Raw genomic sequence first — 17,571 nt, 5'->3', positions numbered from 1 at the left:
AGAGCTCCAACACTGCCTTCCCGCTGCAGGGGTGGCCTCACCCCCTGCTTTCCCCGTTCCCCCCGAAAGGGCCTCCATGAGACAGGAGTGGAGCTGTTGCCCCTAAGAATGTGATGGGGAGGGAGCAGGGAGCCGGGTAGCTGAGCCTTATCTGCCCGACCACCCCCTGTGCAGTCGGGAGTGTAAGGCAGAGGTGAAGGGTGAGGGGCAGAGAGGAGAGAAAGCACCCAAGGAGAAGGAAGGAGGAGAAGTGGATTCCGGGAGAGGATGGAGGAAAGGGTCACCCAGGTGCTTTGGCCGCAGTCTCCCTGGGAATTGGCCACAGAGGGACGGCGGGCCCACCTCACTGGGCCCTGACCCAGTGAGGGTTTTTGTTTTTTTTTTAATATTTCATATAATAAGCTTATTTTAATAGTGCAAAAAATAATCTGCTTCCAATCAATAAAGGAAGAACTTCCAAAGAATTTTATAAAAATAGCCAATACTTTGAACAAATACAAAAGCAAATGATAGGTAAATATTACAATTATATACTCCAAGCCCAAGGAGCCTGGCCTCTGGGCCCCCCTGGCTGGGTCCTCATCCCCTCCCCCTCTCCCCAGCAGGGGGCCCCGGGGACATAACTGAAGTTCCCCAGGCCTCCCTCTCCTTGTCTCCTGTTGTGTAAAATGGGGAGAACAGCAGTCGCCTTGAAGGGTTGTTGTCGGGAAGAGATGGGTTGGTTGACCCCTGGGAGGCACATAGTAAGGGTCCATTGGTTTACTGTACATTTACTACCTTTCTAGGAGGGTCACAGGGTGACTCCAGCGCACCACCCACAGGTGTGCTCAGCGCACCCTCCCCCTCCCCCGCCCCCATCCCCATCCCCGTTGCGTGAAGAAAGCACACGTGTGCACACACACATACGGCCCTTGTCTTCACCGATAGGAAGGTTGAATCCTCACTGAGGGTCTGAAGAGCAGACCTGGCCTGAGGAGGGGGGGTGAGGGGCGCATCCCTGGTGGAGCCTCTGCCAGTGGCCTCCTGTCCTTCTTTGGATCCCAAACTCGTTGGGGGTGACCCAGACCAAGATGGCGGCCTCGCTCGTCATGTTTCCCAAGGCCTCCCCGTGCCCCTGCCTGGCTCTGGCTCCCCTCTCTCTGCCGCTCCTGTAACGAGGGTGAGGGTGCACCCCTGGGCCCGCTGGTGCAGCAGCTCTGATTTATATTAATAAACCAGTCTGATGATGGATCCTAGTGATTGGAGTATAAAACGGTTCTCCCAGGGTCCTGAGGCATGTGGGTGTGTGAGCGTGTATACGTGTGCACGTGTACAGATGTGGCTGTGTGGAAGCTCTGTATCTGGAGGGGCGTTTTATTCCCCATTCCCACCCAGACACACACTTTCTAGGCCGTAAGTGCCATAGCACAGCTTGCCACTGCGTCTCATGCCTAGAACATCGTGCGGTACCTAGTAGGTGCTCAATAAATATTTGTCGATTCGGTGAATGAATGAGTGATGCTCCAGCATTGCCCCCTGAGGCAGCCCTTCCTGAAGGAGGACAGGGCACTGGCAGGAAGGGGCCATGGAGAGGAGTCCCCAGCTTGGAGAGCATGCACTGGAGCAGGGGTGCCCCTTGGAACAGGCCAGAGGACCAGAGCTTCCCCTGGCTGCTCTGAAATGTGGAAGTCCCCCTCTACCCAGTGTCCCACTGCACCCCCCAGGCCAGATCTGGGGAGGGCCTGGCTCAGAGGATGGCATCCTTGCTGCTGCCTCTTCCAGGGCCCAGACGTGCTTCCACTCAGCCCTGTGGGCCCTTGGTGGTCACCTAGCCAGGCTGCGCTGCGGTGTCCCAGTCCCCCAACGCAGCAGTGGCAGAGCCCGGAACCCGTGTCCTCTCAGCCCGTGCGCTTCCTGTTTCCCCATCTCATCATGACAGGACCTGCACCCAAAAGCTCAAAGATGGATTAAGCACCAATGTCGTTTTTTAGAAAGAGATTCTGAGGGAGGCTTCATAGATGGACAGCCCCAGAGTGGGGATGGACTTGTTAACAGTAAGACAAAAAATAAAACAGATGAGCGAGCGAGGTCATGGTGCAAATAACTCTCCAAGACACGTCCCGCAGCTTACCCTTGACCCAGGTCCATCCCAGAAGAGGCATTTGGAAATAAGAGTTAACGGATCGTAGTGCCTGCTGTTGGCCACTTTTCTGAGTACTGTATGTAGATTAATTGATTAGGCGAATAGCGTTTTTCTCTCCATGTGACTGAGGAGGCCGCTGAGACACAGGATAAGGCATTTGTCTGTAAAGTTACAGAGCTGGGCAGGGGCCGAGCCAGGATTCGAGCGCAGGGAGGATGGCTGTTGACTTTTTGCCCACCTGGGTCTGAGCTGCAGGGTCCCCATGCCTGGGGCCAAGGGCACCCGGTTCCTCCCAGGGCCCCGGTGTGTGACTTTCCTCCACCCCTCCCGTCTCTCCCCGGCTCAGGGCACCGGCGACTTCTGCGCGGCTCCCGACGCCTTCATCCTCAACATCACAGAGGGCCAGCTCCGCACAGGTAACAAGCTGTCGGGCCTCTGTGGTCAGAGCCACTCAGGATGCCCAGTCCAGGCCCGTGGTCAGCCAGGCTGTGCATCTACTTACCCCTTTCAGCACGGTAGTCACCCATTGCCTCCCCACCCCTGGACTTCAGGTCCAGCTGGACCACTGGGTCATTTCTTAGAAGTTACCTCCTTGGGGAGCTCGGGTACCGGCTTGGCCGCTGAGGATGGATGAGCACCTGGTCACGTGTGAGCTCCTGCCTGACCCAGTGTCTTTGCCTTGCAGAGGTGACCCGTTACTACCTGTATTGCAGTCAGAGTGCAAGCAGCCCCTTCCAGCAGGTACGGCCCGCCCAGCCCAGCCCTCACCCTGCCCCCAGCCCCCTTGGTGGTCAGCTCGCTCCCTCTGGTCCCCAAGCCCCAGCACTGACCAATAAGGTGGCAGTGGCTGGGTGTTCTTTGCTCCTTTGGGGTCCTCTGCAGGGGACAGTGCTCTCGGTCAGCGTGCATGCCCATCCATCACCCTGGATACTGGTTACCATGCAGAGGCTGTGCAGTAGATCTGGGTTGGGGCCCAAGATTCTGCATTTCTCACAAGCCCCACCCCCGGGCAAGGCTGTCCCAGCAGGACATTTAGAGTAGCAGGAAGCAAGAGAACGGTGCGGCCCTCAAGAAGTCTGAGGGCTGAGGGGAAGACCTCCTGTAAGCAGGAAGGGCCGTGATCAGGGAGGCCACTGCAGCTGCACACGGGGGAGGGGAATCAGGCAGCTGCGGGGGTCTCCCGGGAATCGAAGCTCATGCGGGACCTCGGTCTCTCCTGGCCCAGGCACTGACCGTCTTCCAGCGCTCGCTGACCACCATGCACATCCAGGTGACGGGACTGCTGCAGTTTGCTGTCCCGCTGTTCCCCACAGCAGAGGTAAGGTGGCCGGCCACCTCCCACAGGGCCGGGCTTCGGAGACCAGGCTGTGGAAAGAAAGTATTCCCTCCCGGCAGCCTAGCCGCTTCCTTTGGCTTTAAAGGCTGCGGTTTTATCCACAAGCCCTCCCCCCAGCGCTCATTCTCTGCCTCTCTGTCTGCCTGCATGTTTGTCTCTTTCTTTCTTCCTGCTTCAGAAAGATCTGCTCAGAATCCAGCTCCTGTTGAATTCATCTGAGTCCAGCCTCCACCAGCTGATGGCCGTGTTGGATTGCCGGGGGCTGCACAAGGTGCCGGGGTGGCCCTGGGGGCGCGGGTGGAAGGCGGTGGGGGGGGCACCCCAGCAGCCACGTCTTCTCAGAGACAAGGCCGCAGAGGCTGGGAGAGTTATTGCCTGGGCTCCCTTCGGGCCAGGGAATGGGGTAGAAGAGGTGCCTGGTTTCTGGATTCTCTCTAGTAGCTGAGCCGGGGAGCCTCAGTGAAAGGTAGGAGAGTTGGATCCATTTACCTCTAGAACGCTGGGGGGCCCTGAGCTGTATGACGGTGGCTGTTCCCCATTGCCCAGACTCCCAGCCATCTGGTCCACCTGACCAATTCCTGAACTGCAAGTGGACATCCCACTCTCATTGCCAGGGTCATCTCTAGGAGTTTGGAATATCGGACAATCGTGCAGGGAACACACTGGGAGTATGTGAGGCCCTCTCTCCCCCAAAGCAGAAAACCACTGCATGTCGATGTTTCATACCCCATGTGGAATTCGAGCAAATATTCGTAATAATGTTCACAGCTGCGGTTTACTGAGTCCTTGGTTCTGTGTTCAGCCTTGTTTCGTGCAGTTTATAGCCAACATGTCATTGAGTCCTCACAGTTTTACTGTGAGATACATGTTATCTTATGGGAAATTTTATAGGTAAGCAACATGTGTGTGTGTGTCTATGTATGTGGATGGATAGATATAGATAGGTAGATAGACAGATGTATCTATCTACCTACCTAACTATCTATATGTATATCTAAAAAGTAGCTTACTGAAGATCCCAGAGCTATCAATGCAAGGGCTTGGGTTTCCGACCCCAGCAGTCTGACTTCAGAGCTGAGAACATGGGAGTCGCCCCAGTACCCTTCCGCCCCTTCCACATCCAATCCCTCAGCAAGTCCTCACAGCTATACTCTCAAATATATCCTGCTCCGTCCACTTCTCTCTCCCTCCACAGCTCCCGCCTTGGTCCGAGCACCATCCCGCTCCCCTGGATGACAACCGTGACCTCCTAGCCGGTCCCCACTTTCTCCTGCCCCCTTACCTTTCATATATGGCAGCCAGGCAGCCAGAGCGGTCTTTTAAAAATGAATAGGATCGGGCTTCCCTGGTGGCGCAGTGGTTGAGAGTCCACCTGCCGATGCAGGGGACACGGGTTCGTGCCCTGGTCCAGGAAGATCCCACATGCTGCGGAGTGGCTGGGCCCGTGAGCCATGGCCGCTGAGCCTGCGGGTCCGGAGCCTGTGCTCCACAATGGGAGAGGCCGCAGCAGTGAGAGGCCCGCGTACCACAAAAAAAAAAAAAAAACATGAATAGGATCACATCCCTTCCATCCCCAAACCTGCCCATGTCTTCCCGTCACCTTGTGTAAAATTCAAACTCCTCGCCTGTCCTGCGAGGCCCAGCATGACCTGGTGCCATCTCACCTGTCCCCTGCTGGCCTTTTTCCTCTTTCCTGAACACACCAAGCTTGTCTGCTTTGCCTCAGCTGCTCAAGGCACACTCCACTCCTTGCCGTCCTGGCCTCAGATTGAATGCCCCCTGTCCCCTGGCTCCCCTACCCTGCAAGCTCATCTGCCCTGTTCAGAGCCCAGCACACAGTAGGTATTCAGCAAAGGCTTGTAGACAGGACCCGAGAGGCCCCATTGTGTCGGGGTCCCGAGTGTGGACCCTGAGTGGCTGTTCACGGTGCTTGGGATGGGGGAGGGGCAGAGATCCCGAGTCCAGGCTGGGGGCGAGGGGCTTTCAGAGACCAGCTCAAACCCCGGGCTGTGTCCCACTCCCCCTCCAACTGTGTGTCCCTCTTCCTCCGCCAGGACTACCTGGACGCCCTCACTGGCATCTGCTACGACGGCCTCGAGGGCCTGCTGTACCTCGGCCTCTTCTCCCTCCTGGCTGCCCTCGCCTTCTCCACCATGATCTGCATGGGGCCAGGGGCCTGGAAGCACTTTGCCACCAGGTGGGCTGCCTGGGCGGCTTCCTGGGGGAGGAGGCAGGAGGCTCAGCTCTGTGACTGAACCGAGAGCTGATAACCTGGGATGGAGAAGGGCAGCAGGGGGACCAGGCATTCAGCCCCAACAGGCCGGCTGGATTTCTGCCCAAGCGTCCCTGAAAGTCCAGACAGAACCCCAAAAGGAGGTTGGAGGGGGCCAGGGCAGGAGCAGGGCCAAGGATGGTGACAGCGTCACGACACAGCCCGGCATCCTTCGCTTATACCCTCTTCCTCTGCAGGACTTGGAGGTGTGATGCTGCAGCTGGGAGGGTGCCTCAGAATACCAGAAGGACGTATTGTAGCACCAGGGCACCTATAGTCTCATTGAGGAGATAGACAGAGACAAGATGGTATTTCAGTGTCTTCAGAGTAGATCAGAAAAGGAAGCAGGGTAGGGTGGGTCCGTGTGCCTGTGGTCAGCATGGTGGACTGCCTGGAGGAGGTGGATGTGCAGTTGGGAATGGAGCAGAGTAATATCAAAGAACCTCAAGGAAACACCTGTGGCCAGAGGGAGAGTCCTGGGAGGAAAGATAGGGAAGCAGGCCGGGGCCGCACTGCCTGGAGCCTCCCTCGCCCCTCACAGCTGGTCATATCCTACGTGTCATTCTAGGGACAGAGACTACGACGACATCGACGATGACCCCTTCAACCCCCAGGCCCGGCGCATCGCTGCCCACAACCCCCCTCGCGGGCAGCTTCGCAGCTTCTGCAGCTACAGCAGCGGCCTGGGCAGCCAGACCAGCCTGCAGCCCCCAGCCCAGACTATCTCCAATGCCCCCGTCTCGGAGTACATGTACGGCAGGGCTCCCAGGGCTTCCCCGATACCTCCCCCGACACATCGGGCTGGATCTGCGGGCAGCACGTTTGGGTCCAGAGAGCCGGGTGGGGAGGAGGCATCCGAGGCCAGCGCGGTCCCCTCACTGCAGCCAGGATGCCAGGTGGGAAGGCCCCCGGGGAGCATCTAGTGCTGGAGGAAGAGCCCCTGCAGGTGTCAGGTCTTTTGCCTCAAGCTTGCAGGGCAGGTTGAAGGCCCGAGAAGCTGCATTTCTCCAGGCCACACTGCTCCCGGCGCCATCACCCCATCTGCTCCTCCCCAGGCCTCCCTGTCTTCCTGCCCTCACTCCCTCCCGTCTATCCGCGGTCCTTTTCCATCTCCCATCTGCACACCCCCGGGACCCTCCTGTAGAAATCTGAGCAGACACCGCCCCACCCGGCCTCCCCAGCCTGAGCACTCCCCGCTCCTTTCGGCCCTGCAGGAACCAAGCTGTGCTCTTCGGTGGGAACCCACGCTACGAGAACGTACCGCTCATTGGAAGAGGCTCCCCTCCGCCCACGGTAACCTGGCCTCCGGGGCAAAGGCACTGCCCTTGTGGGGAGGGGGGAATAATTGAAGAGAAAACCTGCGGACCCAGTGACTCCCCGCCACAGAGGTGGAAAAGAATGAAACAGTTCGGTTACCAGATAAGCATTAAACCAGACTGCCATGCACATCGCAGGCTATCTGCTAAGGGGATTGTAAAGACAGAGCTCATCCTACACAGCCAGGCAGATAGATGCACCGCCTTCCATACCTGGCCTCAAGGTAAGTGGTTCCTGTCCGCCAGCAAGAGGACTCGGCAGCACCATTTGTCACACTGGTTCATCCTAAATCCACCTGGTAATTGTGTGGCCATCAGGGCTCACTAAGTGCCGGGGAGATGGGGGACAGTCTCGCTGATGCTACCATTTCAGAGATGGCTCCCAGCCCCGGAAGAAAACGTTCCTGGATTGTAAAACTGCTGAGAGCCTTCGTTGGCCTTTAAAAAGGTTTACGCACCTCTCAAAGGGACAGAGGAGTAATTTATGATGATCGGCTTTCTAAAGGAAATGCTGCTCAAAGAAGCATTTCTCTCCCTTTTTGCACCAGGGAAATTTTTTCTTTTTGGATTTACGTTTACCTTGACACCCTAGGCTAGAGGGTCAGGGGCCCCTGTGGTGGCAGGTCTGGGAGGGCTAATGCCACACCTGCCTGCTCCAAACCCCCCCCACCCCCGCCGCAGCTCCTGACATCCCCAGGCTGTGCCCAAGTGGGGTCCGCGCTTCCCACCCACCCTCCACCCCGGCCAGGGGACCTAGACGCAACATTAGGGTGTGAGGGGTGTGCCAGCTGTCTGCCCCTGGAGAAGTATGAGGGTCACCTCATACTACTGGCTGAGACAGAGCTGCGAATAGAGACAGCTGAGGTTCAGAAACACAGACTCAACTCTTCACTGCCGCGGCCCAGGTTGCATCCCTGGTCGGGGAACTAAGATCCTGCAAGCATCGTGGCGTGGCCAAAAGAGAAAAAAAAAAAACAGACTCCAGTACCAAATGCCTGGGTTCCAATGCCAGCTCATTGCTTATGACCCCTGTGGCCTTGGGCGAGTACGTTACCTTTCTGTGCCTCAGTGTCCCCATCTGTAGAATGGGGATGTAATCGCACACCACATAGGTGGTCGGAGCGTTGGAGAAACTGATCCTTACAAAAGCATGTTTGTGTGACGCAGTAAGTGCTGTAAGACTGAGCCACCCATTTATCTTACTCCCTCCTTCTGCTGTCACTCAAGCTTCCTCCCACCCCACCTCCTCCACGGAGGCGTGGCCTATGTAAGAAAGAGGGGGCTCTAAGACCAGGTTGAAGTCTGCATTCTTGAGCCAGGGGTCTGTCTGGGAAGGAGCCCCTGCCTTCACTGGGCTGGGCAAGGTGTTTCACCTGCCCCATCCAGGTAGTTTGGAAGGAGCCATCTAGTTGGTGAAATAGGAGCCCTGGAGCCCCAAGGACGGGGGACTAATGAAACAGACCTTGGCCCTGAGAACCGCAATGTTCACATGCACTCAGGGAATCCAGCGAGTGTGCCTGGGGAAAACCACAGTGCCGGACCCCGGGGAGAGAGATGGGGGCCCAGGCCCATCTTCAGGACATGGATAGCCTGCAGTGGGGGGGGGGGGGGGGGGGGCGGAGAGACTCAGAAAGCTGTTGTAATAAGTGCCATACGGTGCTTTAGGACCTAGAGGGAGGAACTGCTCCTTCGGGGTCTAAGGAGGTGACATTTGAGCCTTCCCTTGGAGCACTGGGTCTCACCCAGGAGGGAGCTTGCTCCCCCGGGGGACATTTGGCCATGTCTTGAGGCATCTTTGGTTGTCACACCTCGGGGGGTCGCTGGTACTGGCATCTAGTGGGTGGAGGCCAGGGGTGCCGCTGAGCACAGGGCACCGCCCACCACGCAGGATGACCGGCCCCAAATGTGTGCAGTGTCATGCCCAGACCGACCCTCTGGCTCTCCCCACCTGGCTGCTTTTTGCCCAGAGCGCCTCCCTGCTGTCCTTTTACAAACAGCACTAGACCCAGGCCTTACTCGCTCCCTGGGGGCCTGAGGCAGGGAGAGCGACTGGTCAAAGACTGCTTCCAGAGTTGGCACCTTTGAAATCCCAAGCTGGCTTCTCTCTAAACCAGAAGCCTCTGGGATTCCTTTTTCCCTCCTGCTAGCTGCTGTGGCCCCAGGAATGCAGATTGATTTTAATATTAATCTCAGTACAACATAACTAGGGGAGATCCGCTGCTGTGAAAAATAAATTACTCGAGGCACTGGGATGCCAAATAAAAAGGAATTTCGGATTACCTTCTGTTCTGAAAGATCCAGGCCACTGTCCCTGACGTTAGCAGAGATAATCAAGAACTGACCTTATTTGCAAGGACAAGGACGGACTAAACCTTCCCCCGCTATAATTGAGACCAGCCCAGAAACTCCAGTTGCTTTGGCAGAGTTGACTGCCCTGCCCTACCCAGGTCAACCTGCCCCAGAGATGACCCCCCTCCCCTCTTAACATGCAAGAGGCATGAAGAGACGGCTGAGCCTGCTGACCAAGGAAGCCACAGCGTGGAGGATACGGACGTGAGCCCAATAAAGAGGACACAGCTGACCGCTCCCCACTCTCCCCCTGCACCTGCTCTAAATATTATTCATCGGTACCCAGTGCATTTGGTGTACGGAAAATCCCTCCCCCCTGCCAGCTCCATCTCTAGGACATTGGGGATTTCACTAAGGTGGGTGATATCAAGCCAGGCCATCGGAACCTACAGCCTCTTCCCTCGGCTAGAAATGTGTTTTCCCTTAGCTCTGCTTTCTAGGAATCACCTCCTGTCTTTCCAGGCACCGTATCTTGGGCCCGATGGACAAAAATGACCCAGGCACTTGTTTAAAAATACCAGTCCAGGGACTTCACTGAAGACGTAGCCCGGGTGAACCTCGTCATCAAGCAAGTTTGGAAAATACTGCTTCAAGGAGGAGGGTCTCACTCTTGAACATCCATCACCTGGGGGACTCATTACAACACAGGCCGCTGGGCCCACCCTGCTTCTGATTCAGAATATCTGGGGTGGGGCTCGGGGATTTGCATTTCTAACCTGTTCCCAGGTAAAGCCTGAAGCCTGCTCAGGGGCAGGTTTCCTCACTCGGCGTACCAACACTTTGAGCCAGAGCGTTGTGTGTCACGGGAGCCGTCCTGTGCACTGTCAGAGGTTTACCTGCATCCCTGGCCTCCACCCACGCGATGCCAGTAGCATCCCCACTCCGTAGCCCCCAGCCATGACAACTGAAAACGCCTCCAGACATTACCAGGTGTCCCTGGGCAGGGGCAAAATTGCCCCTGGTTGAGACCCACTGGCTTAAGGGGTCTCAGGCCCCTACTCCCTGCCCCCCAGCAGGAAGCCTTCGTCCATCTCTGGTGTGAACGGCCTAGACCTGGACCCCAGAAACATCCCTGGCACTAGGAGACAGTCAGGGTCCTGTGGACCATTGCTACTTGGAGTTAGCTGCCCAGCAGCACCTGGAGCTTGTTAGAAATGCAGAATCTCAGGTCCTACGTGTGATGTGAGATGTGGTAACCTAAGAAGCCGCATCTCTACTTCCGAGCAGAGGCCAGCTAACATCTGTGAATGAATGCTTAAACTTTGTGTTTCTCCGACTTGGCTACACTTGGAAGAACTTAACAGAAAAATATTGGTGGCATTTTATTTTTTTTTTTTTCTGTAAGATAATTATAGTCTTATTTTTCTCACATCAAAAGGAGAAAACAACTTCTCTCTCCTGTTCTAACCCTTAATGAGCAATTTGCCAGCGAACTTAAATGAATTTATCTTGTAATATAATCACCATGACGATCTTAGGTCATTCCGGTAGTGTCGAGCTTGTTCTATGAACTAGGACACTGAGTCTAAGAGGATTAATGTGAATTGCTAAGAGCTATACAGCTAGTAATAATGATGACTCTGCCACTGTTACTGCAATAGCAGTGATAACATTTATTGAGTACCTACTATTAAGCTGATTCAGACATAGTCACTTTTGTGGGGGTTTTTTGTGGTACGCAGGCCTTTCACTGTCGTGGCCTCTCCCGTTGCGGAGCACAGGCTCCGGACGCACAGGCTCAGCGGCCATGGCTCACGGGCCCAGCCACTCTGCGGCATGTGGGATCTTCTTGGACCGGGGCAGGAACCCGCGTCCCCTGCATCGGCAGGCGGACTCAACCACTGCGCCACCAGGGAAGCCCCGAGTCACTTTTATCTAGTAGTAGCAGATACTGAGCTGCTTGATTTGCTCTCCACCTCCTCACTTTTCTTAGGCAGGGTCCCAGGACCCAGGAGATATGTACCCACCTGCATGCAGGTGTAGCCCACAGCATGACTCTCCCAGCTTTGTGGAGGGATTTGCTTTTGCACTGCTCGATGCCCATTGGTCAGGGAGGAGCCTCATGGGTCACTGGCCAGTGCTGCTGGTGGCGCTTTAAAAGGCTTAATTTTATGTTATGTGTGTTTTATCACATAAAAAAAAAAAAAATACTGGTGGGTGTGGCCTAGGTTTCAGGATGCTTTTAGACCCACCCCGCCCCCGCAGTGTCTCTGATACACAGCCAAGTTTGAGAACCCCCGTGTCAGGGGTCTTGCCTGCTTTATATCACTCCATCCTTTCAGCAGAAGAGCTGAGTGTTCTTAGGGCCATCGTGCAGGTGGGGAAACGGAGGCTTGGAGCGACTGGAGAACCTCCGCCGAGGTCATGGGATGAGTAAGGTGCACAGCTGGGATTTGAACCTGGCTCTCTGAGTCAGTGGGCCTGTGCCCCCGGCCTGCTCACTAGGCGGGCTCCTAAGCACACTGCTGCATTAGGGTGGCTGGTCGGTGTGTGCATCTTGAGTTTGAGGCTGGGACCCAGACGTCCTGACGGCCCCAGGGTTGGAAGCATCAGCAGACACGAAGCCTGCCCAGGCCACTCGACGATCCTCTGATAATCCCCACGAGGCCTTGACATTGAAACTTGGTGCCCGGCCACTGTGGCTGGCCCAGCTCGCGCTTCCTCAGAAGTTCCAGCATTTTTGCTAGTACGGTGTCTGGTTGAATGGGTGATGTGTGACCCTGTTCTGACTGTCCCCTCCCCTCTCTCCCACAGTACTCTCCCAGCATGAGGGCCACCTACCTGTCCGTGGCAGATGGACACCTGAGGCACTATGGGAATGAGTTTCCAGCCTAACACGCTTTCGGGAGTTCCTGCCTCCTTGATCCATTTTGGTTTTTAACTAAGGCAAATGCAAGTGTGTTTCTTTCATAGAAACCAAAGGCATCTAGAGACTGTGCGTGGACCTGCAGGATTGGAAGGCTCCTGCTGGCGCACGGGAGGGGCTGAGATTCAGGGAGAATCGGCCTGGGGTTGGCTGAGATTCCCAGGCAGACAGAAGACCCATGACTCGGACCAGCCTCTCCCTCCTTTGACCTCCTCTCCACACCGGAAATGCCCTCCAGGGGCTTGGCCATCCCTAAGCTGGGAGCCTGGTTCAGTTTGCGCCTGCGCCCCACCCTCACCAGGTGGTGAATGACAGTGAGGAGGACCGGGTCAGGCTTGAGGGTCCCCTTGCCTGGACTGTGCCTCCTCCTGGCTGCTCGGATGGGTGCCATTTCCCCACAGGTGAAGGTGGAAGGGCGGATCAGGAGGTGACATCCCTGATGAGACCAGACACTGTCCAAATCCGTCTCCCGGGGCCAGGTGGACTCTTCCTGTGCCACCAGGGGAAGGCACTGGCAGGCTCTGCATAGGAGGCTGGGGGACCAGAGCCTCATGCCTGGTGGGCTTCCAGGTGGCAGGGGTGGGCCTGTTTTTCTGCAACCCTCTGTCGCCTCACCTCCATTCCAGAATCGCTGCTGTGAGTTTGCTCACTGCGGATAGGGACAGTCTCAGGTATTCACAGACACTTGGAAAGCAGTTCTCTTTTTTGCCAGTGTTTTAAAGAGTTTTGATTATCCAAAGAATTGAAACTCACAGCACAGCCGGTTTTTACTATAGATGTGGGGTTCATCCCTCCCACCTGATTTGTCTACCAAAATAAAGATCAGTGAGACATCCTGTCCCAAGATGCTGATTGATGGCGTTGTGGGTTCATCCCACCCCGAGGGAGGCATTTTGAGAGAACAAAGTCTCTAAGAGGCAAGTCTGAACATGAACAGAGTCTGGTCCAGGAGACTGGCTCAATGCCCAGGTCAGCTCTCCCCACCCCCACCCCCCCCACCCCCCGCTTTTGTCTTCAGGAAAGTTTGTCATAAAAGGTTTTAGCAGAATGGGCTGACTTGTGTCTTGATGTGAAGACAGGTGTCTTCCCTACCTCTCCCACCATCCCGTCCCCACCCCGTTGTCCCCCAGCCCCTGACCTACACCTGCTGGGTGAGAAGGAGCTTGTGGACCAGGAGCAAATAATGACCCACCATCCTTCCCGCTGAGGATCCAGGGTTAAGGTCTTTGGTGCTTCCAACCTCCTGCCGCCAAAGAGTGCACGGCCCGGGAGCCTCCGCAGCCCGGCACACCGCAGCAGGGGCGCAGGGTAGTGTGGCTGTGGACAGGGGCTCCATTTCCATTTTGGAAGCGCCACCTCCTGGTCAGAACACTGTCAGCAGAGTGGTTCTCAGCCCCCAGCCAAGCCCCCAAGACAGCGGGGCCACGGGGCCTCCGGGACTCTGTCTCCCCCATTCACCTGTACATACGTGCACCGTGAAGCCACCTTCGTGAGGCCCGTCACGTGCAGACAGGACCTGGCGACATCAAGGTGGTGCTTCTTAACACTCGTTAGCGACTAGAGTTGTTTTTAATGCATGTAAACTAAACTAGAATCCCTTGGGTGGTTCCTGAAGGGGCCGTGTGGGCACACCTCTGCTTGATACATGTGTGCCCTCACCTGGGGGAGAAATAAACCACTGGTACTAAAATGCATACCGCCTCCAGCTTCCTCAACTTTGGGAATGACGAGGGTACCTAACAGTGCCTTCTGGCTGGGTTATGCGCGGGGAGTGCTCCAGAGCAGGTCTCAGTATCAAGGACTGAAAGACAGGGCTATTGAATGAATGTCCCAGGGCCTCTCCGGCGGCGGTGACCTTGCTGCTCTTAAGGACCAAGGACAGGCCTTCCTGCTCGAGTCTCCAAAGTTCCCTTTAAAGGTCCTTGCTTCTAAGGTTGCTGATAACGAGTGGCGTTTATTATCTCCAGTGTACCAAGGACTGTCCCAAGTATTCACATTAATTGTTAAACCTCATAATAACCTTATGAGGTCGTTTTGTAAATAAAAGAACAGAGGTGCAGAGAGAGAGTAAGGACTTAGTTGGAGCTGAGACAGGCTGGGACCCGGGGCCCTTTGCTGCAGTGCTTACACGATACACGTCTCCTCAAGCAACAAAATACAAAGAAACTATAAGGGACTAAAATAACTGCATGTATGTGCAGTTGGGGCAAATTCTGGACAAAAAACCCAACCGCCACTTCTGAAGAGCTGGGAGCAAAAACGGTGTCAGGAGCAAAAGCAGGGCACTGCGCATGCCCCCTGCGCACAGCACCACCAGTGGGGTGGGCAGAGACCACCTAAGCCACCCTTCCAGCTGGACCCCCGGACACACCCCCACCCTCCCCCCATATAAGGAACCAGCTCGGCTAGGGGGAGCAAGCAAGGGAAGCTGTTACTTGTTTTCGCTCTCTCCTGCTGCAGCAGGGGCCCCAATAAAGCCTGGCCTGAATTTCTTGTCTGACCTCTAATCAATTTCTATTGGTCGGGTAAGTCCAAGAACCCTGGTCGAGAACAGAGTGTCAGGGCCGGGAGTGTGTAACCCAGAGCCCCGGCTGGGCACCTCTGTGCCATTACATGGGCTTGGGGCGGGTGTCGTGCGGCGGGCCACCTCTCCCAGCTTTGTAGCGGGTCCTTGCTGCATCCTCTTCCTAAACTCTTCACCTCCACGGGGTGCTTCTCTGGGCCTGGGATGCGCGGCGCCTTTCCAGCTTTCTTTGCAGCATCTCATTTGTCCGCTGAACACCCGGGCCAGCCGGGGAGGGCTGGGCAGGCCGACCCCAGCTCCCCGCCCATGGTCCTCAGCTACTGTTGACTTCCACGCAGCAGCTGTGCTCCCAGAATCGACTGCGTTTCAAGCCTTTGCCGGGAACAGGCGTGTGTTTGAGGCTGTCGTTCACACTTATCCCTATGTAGCGGCAGACGGAGTGGTCCCTTGTGCACTGCTGGCAGGAATGTGGAATGGCACAGCTGCTGTGGATAACAGTATGAAGGTTCTTCAGAAAAATTAAAACTTGGGACTTCCCTGGTGGCGCAGTTGTTAAGAATCCGCCTGCCAAGGCAGGGGACACGGGTTCGAGCCCTGGTCCGGGAAGATCCCACATGCCGCGGAGTAGCAGCTAAGCCCGTGTGCCACAACTACTGAGCCTGTGCTCTAGAGCCCACGAGCCACAACTACTGAGCCCACGTACCACAACTACTGAAGCCCACGCACCTAGAGCCCGTGCTCCGCAACAAGAGAAGCCACTGCAATGAGAAGCCCGCGCACCGCAACGAAGAGCAGCCCCGCTCGCCACAACTAGAGAAAGCCTGCACGCAGCAGCAATGAGGACCCAACGCAGCCAAAAATATAAATAAATAAATAATATATTTTTTTAAAATTAAAAATAGATAAATTCTATTAAGTAAATAGAATTACCATATGATCCAGCAATTCCATTTCCCAAAAGAATTGAAAGCATGGTCTCAATATTTGTACCCCCATGTTCATAGCACCATTAGTCATAATAGTAAAAAGTGGAAGCAACCTTAGGGTCATCAAGAGACGAATGGGTAAACAAAATGTGCTCTATCCATACAACGGAATATCACTCAGTCTCAAAAAGGAAGGAAATCCTGACACTTGCTACAACATGAATGAACCTTGAAGACATTAAGCCCAACTGAAATAAAGGAACAAATACTGTGTGATTCCACTTAGACCAGTCGAAATCATAGAGACAGAAAGTAGGATTGTGCTTGCCTGGGGCTGGAGGGGGGCCGTGGGGTCTTATTGTTTAACGGGAGTAGAGTCTCAGATTTGCATGATGAAAACAGCCCTGGAGATGGATGGTGGTGACAGTTGCATAACAGTATGAATGTACTTAATAACACTGAACTGTGCACTTAAAAATGGTTACGGTGGTAGATTTTATGTGTACTTGACCACAATAAAAACTTGGAAAAAGAGGTTGGGGGGACAGCAGTGCAGTAGATTGCGGACTGGCCTTGGGGATGTCCAGGGCCAGGGGCCGCTCTCAGCAAAGAATTTCAGTTGCCAATTCTGCTGTGATTGAGCTGAGATCTGAGAGACCCTGCATTTTTTAAACTGGATCCTTGTGCCTACTTCTAATTATATGCTCTATTGCTGGCTTCCCAGGGTGGCTGAGATGGGCTTGCACGTGGGTGCCACCTGTCTTCCCAGTGAACACAGCCGCGTGTTGGTGGTTGGCAGCACGCAGGCTTTCTGCGTGGGGGTGAGGGGGGTGCGGATCGGGAGCCTGTAATAAATCATTGCAATAATAGGAGAAAGGAGGGGGCAGTTTTCCTTTCAACTTTTCCCATTTCCCCCTTTTCTACCTCTGCCTCACTTCCCTGCCCGGGGCATAACGTGTGTGTGTGTAGGGAGCCTCGGCTTCCCAAAGCTGGGGGTGGGGTGAGGAGGGCACCTGCGACCACAGTCGCAACCAGCCAGGGCTCCAGGGTGGAGCCAATCTTCTTGACGTTTTGTCCGGGTCTGATTCACATCTGACCACACAAAGCCGGTTCAGTGGGGCTTTCAGATGCTCCTGCACCCAGCCCCCATCACCCCCCCTCGGCATCCACCCTGAGGGACTCCTTGACTCAGAGAAACTGGTGGCGGGAGTCGAGCGGGGTGGGGGGGTGCGGTTGATGTCAGCAGTCACTTATGGGCTCGCCTTTGGTTAGTGCGGTTGGGCAAAGTGCCGTCTCAATGGCAATTTTGTTGCACCTGCCCGCTAGTGGTGAAAGCACATTTATGGAGGAGCTGGGGAGCCTGAGGGAGGGAATGTTTGCTTTTCTTCCTGTACTTTCACAAAACCCCCGGGAAGCTGGCCAGGCGCCTTAGACTGCCTCTCGGATCTCCCACAAACTGGCCCCAGCTGACCTTTGCAAATTCATCTCTCATTGTCCCCCTGCAGGGACTCCAGCCCCCCAAATGCCTTTCTTTCATGACAACAGCCCCTCCTTTGCTCACACTAGCCCCGCTCTCCCCGCAATCTGGAATCCTCTCCCCACTCTTTCCCCCCTGCAGCTCATAACTGTTTTTCAAGGCTTGGTTCCAACCTCAAATGCCACTTCTTGGATGACACATGGTCCGCCCCACTCCAAATCTCCAGCGCCCATCCCTGAACTCCGATTAGATTCCTTGCCGTCGGAGGTACAGAGCTGGCCTCCCTTCAGATGCCGGCTCTGCGGTCAGCTCCAGCCTGGGCACCCTGCCGCGTCAGCTCAGCCGGCCCTCCCAATTATCCTAAGTACTGCCACTGTCCCCTC

General features: G+C 55.6%; 1 protein-coding gene and 1 non-coding gene across 4 annotated transcripts in view; one reads left to right on the top strand and one right to left on the bottom strand.

The window, feature by feature from the left end:
* Nucleotides 1-13,955, top strand: part of TTYH2 (tweety family member 2) — a 40,071-nt gene extending 26,116 nt beyond the window's left edge. The window contains exons 7-14 of one of the 3 annotated variants that reach the window (XM_032618025.1): nucleotides 2,469-2,538; nucleotides 2,808-2,863; nucleotides 3,348-3,440; nucleotides 3,637-3,729; nucleotides 5,513-5,655; nucleotides 6,299-6,481; nucleotides 6,945-7,023; nucleotides 12,150-13,955. In XM_032618025.1, the coding sequence (XP_032473916.1) occupies nucleotides 2,469-2,538; nucleotides 2,808-2,863; nucleotides 3,348-3,440; nucleotides 3,637-3,729; nucleotides 5,513-5,655; nucleotides 6,299-6,481; nucleotides 6,945-7,023; nucleotides 12,150-12,230 (798 nt within the window). In that variant the 3' untranslated portion in view covers nucleotides 12,231-13,955. Of the gene's footprint in view, nucleotides 1-2,468; nucleotides 2,539-2,807; nucleotides 2,864-3,347; nucleotides 3,441-3,636; nucleotides 3,730-5,512; nucleotides 5,656-6,298; nucleotides 6,482-6,944; nucleotides 7,519-12,149 lie in introns of those variants that run through there. The other 2 variants (XM_032618024.1, XM_032618023.1) reach the window with 2 other exon arrangements.
* Nucleotides 11,351-11,478, bottom strand: LOC116746503. Its single transcript, XR_004347760.1, has one exon. It is a non-coding gene; the product is annotated as a small nucleolar RNA SNORA35 (small nucleolar RNA).
* Nucleotides 13,956-17,571: the final 3,616 nt, after the last annotated feature.

The sequence above is a fragment of the Phocoena sinus genome, chromosome 20, assembly GCF_008692025.1.
Source record: "Phocoena sinus isolate mPhoSin1 chromosome 20, mPhoSin1.pri, whole genome shotgun sequence".
NCBI lineage: Eukaryota > Metazoa > Chordata > Mammalia > Artiodactyla > Phocoenidae > Phocoena > Phocoena sinus.
Note: the sequence above shows the minus strand (reverse complement) of the source record. Positions and strands in the feature narration are given on the sequence as shown.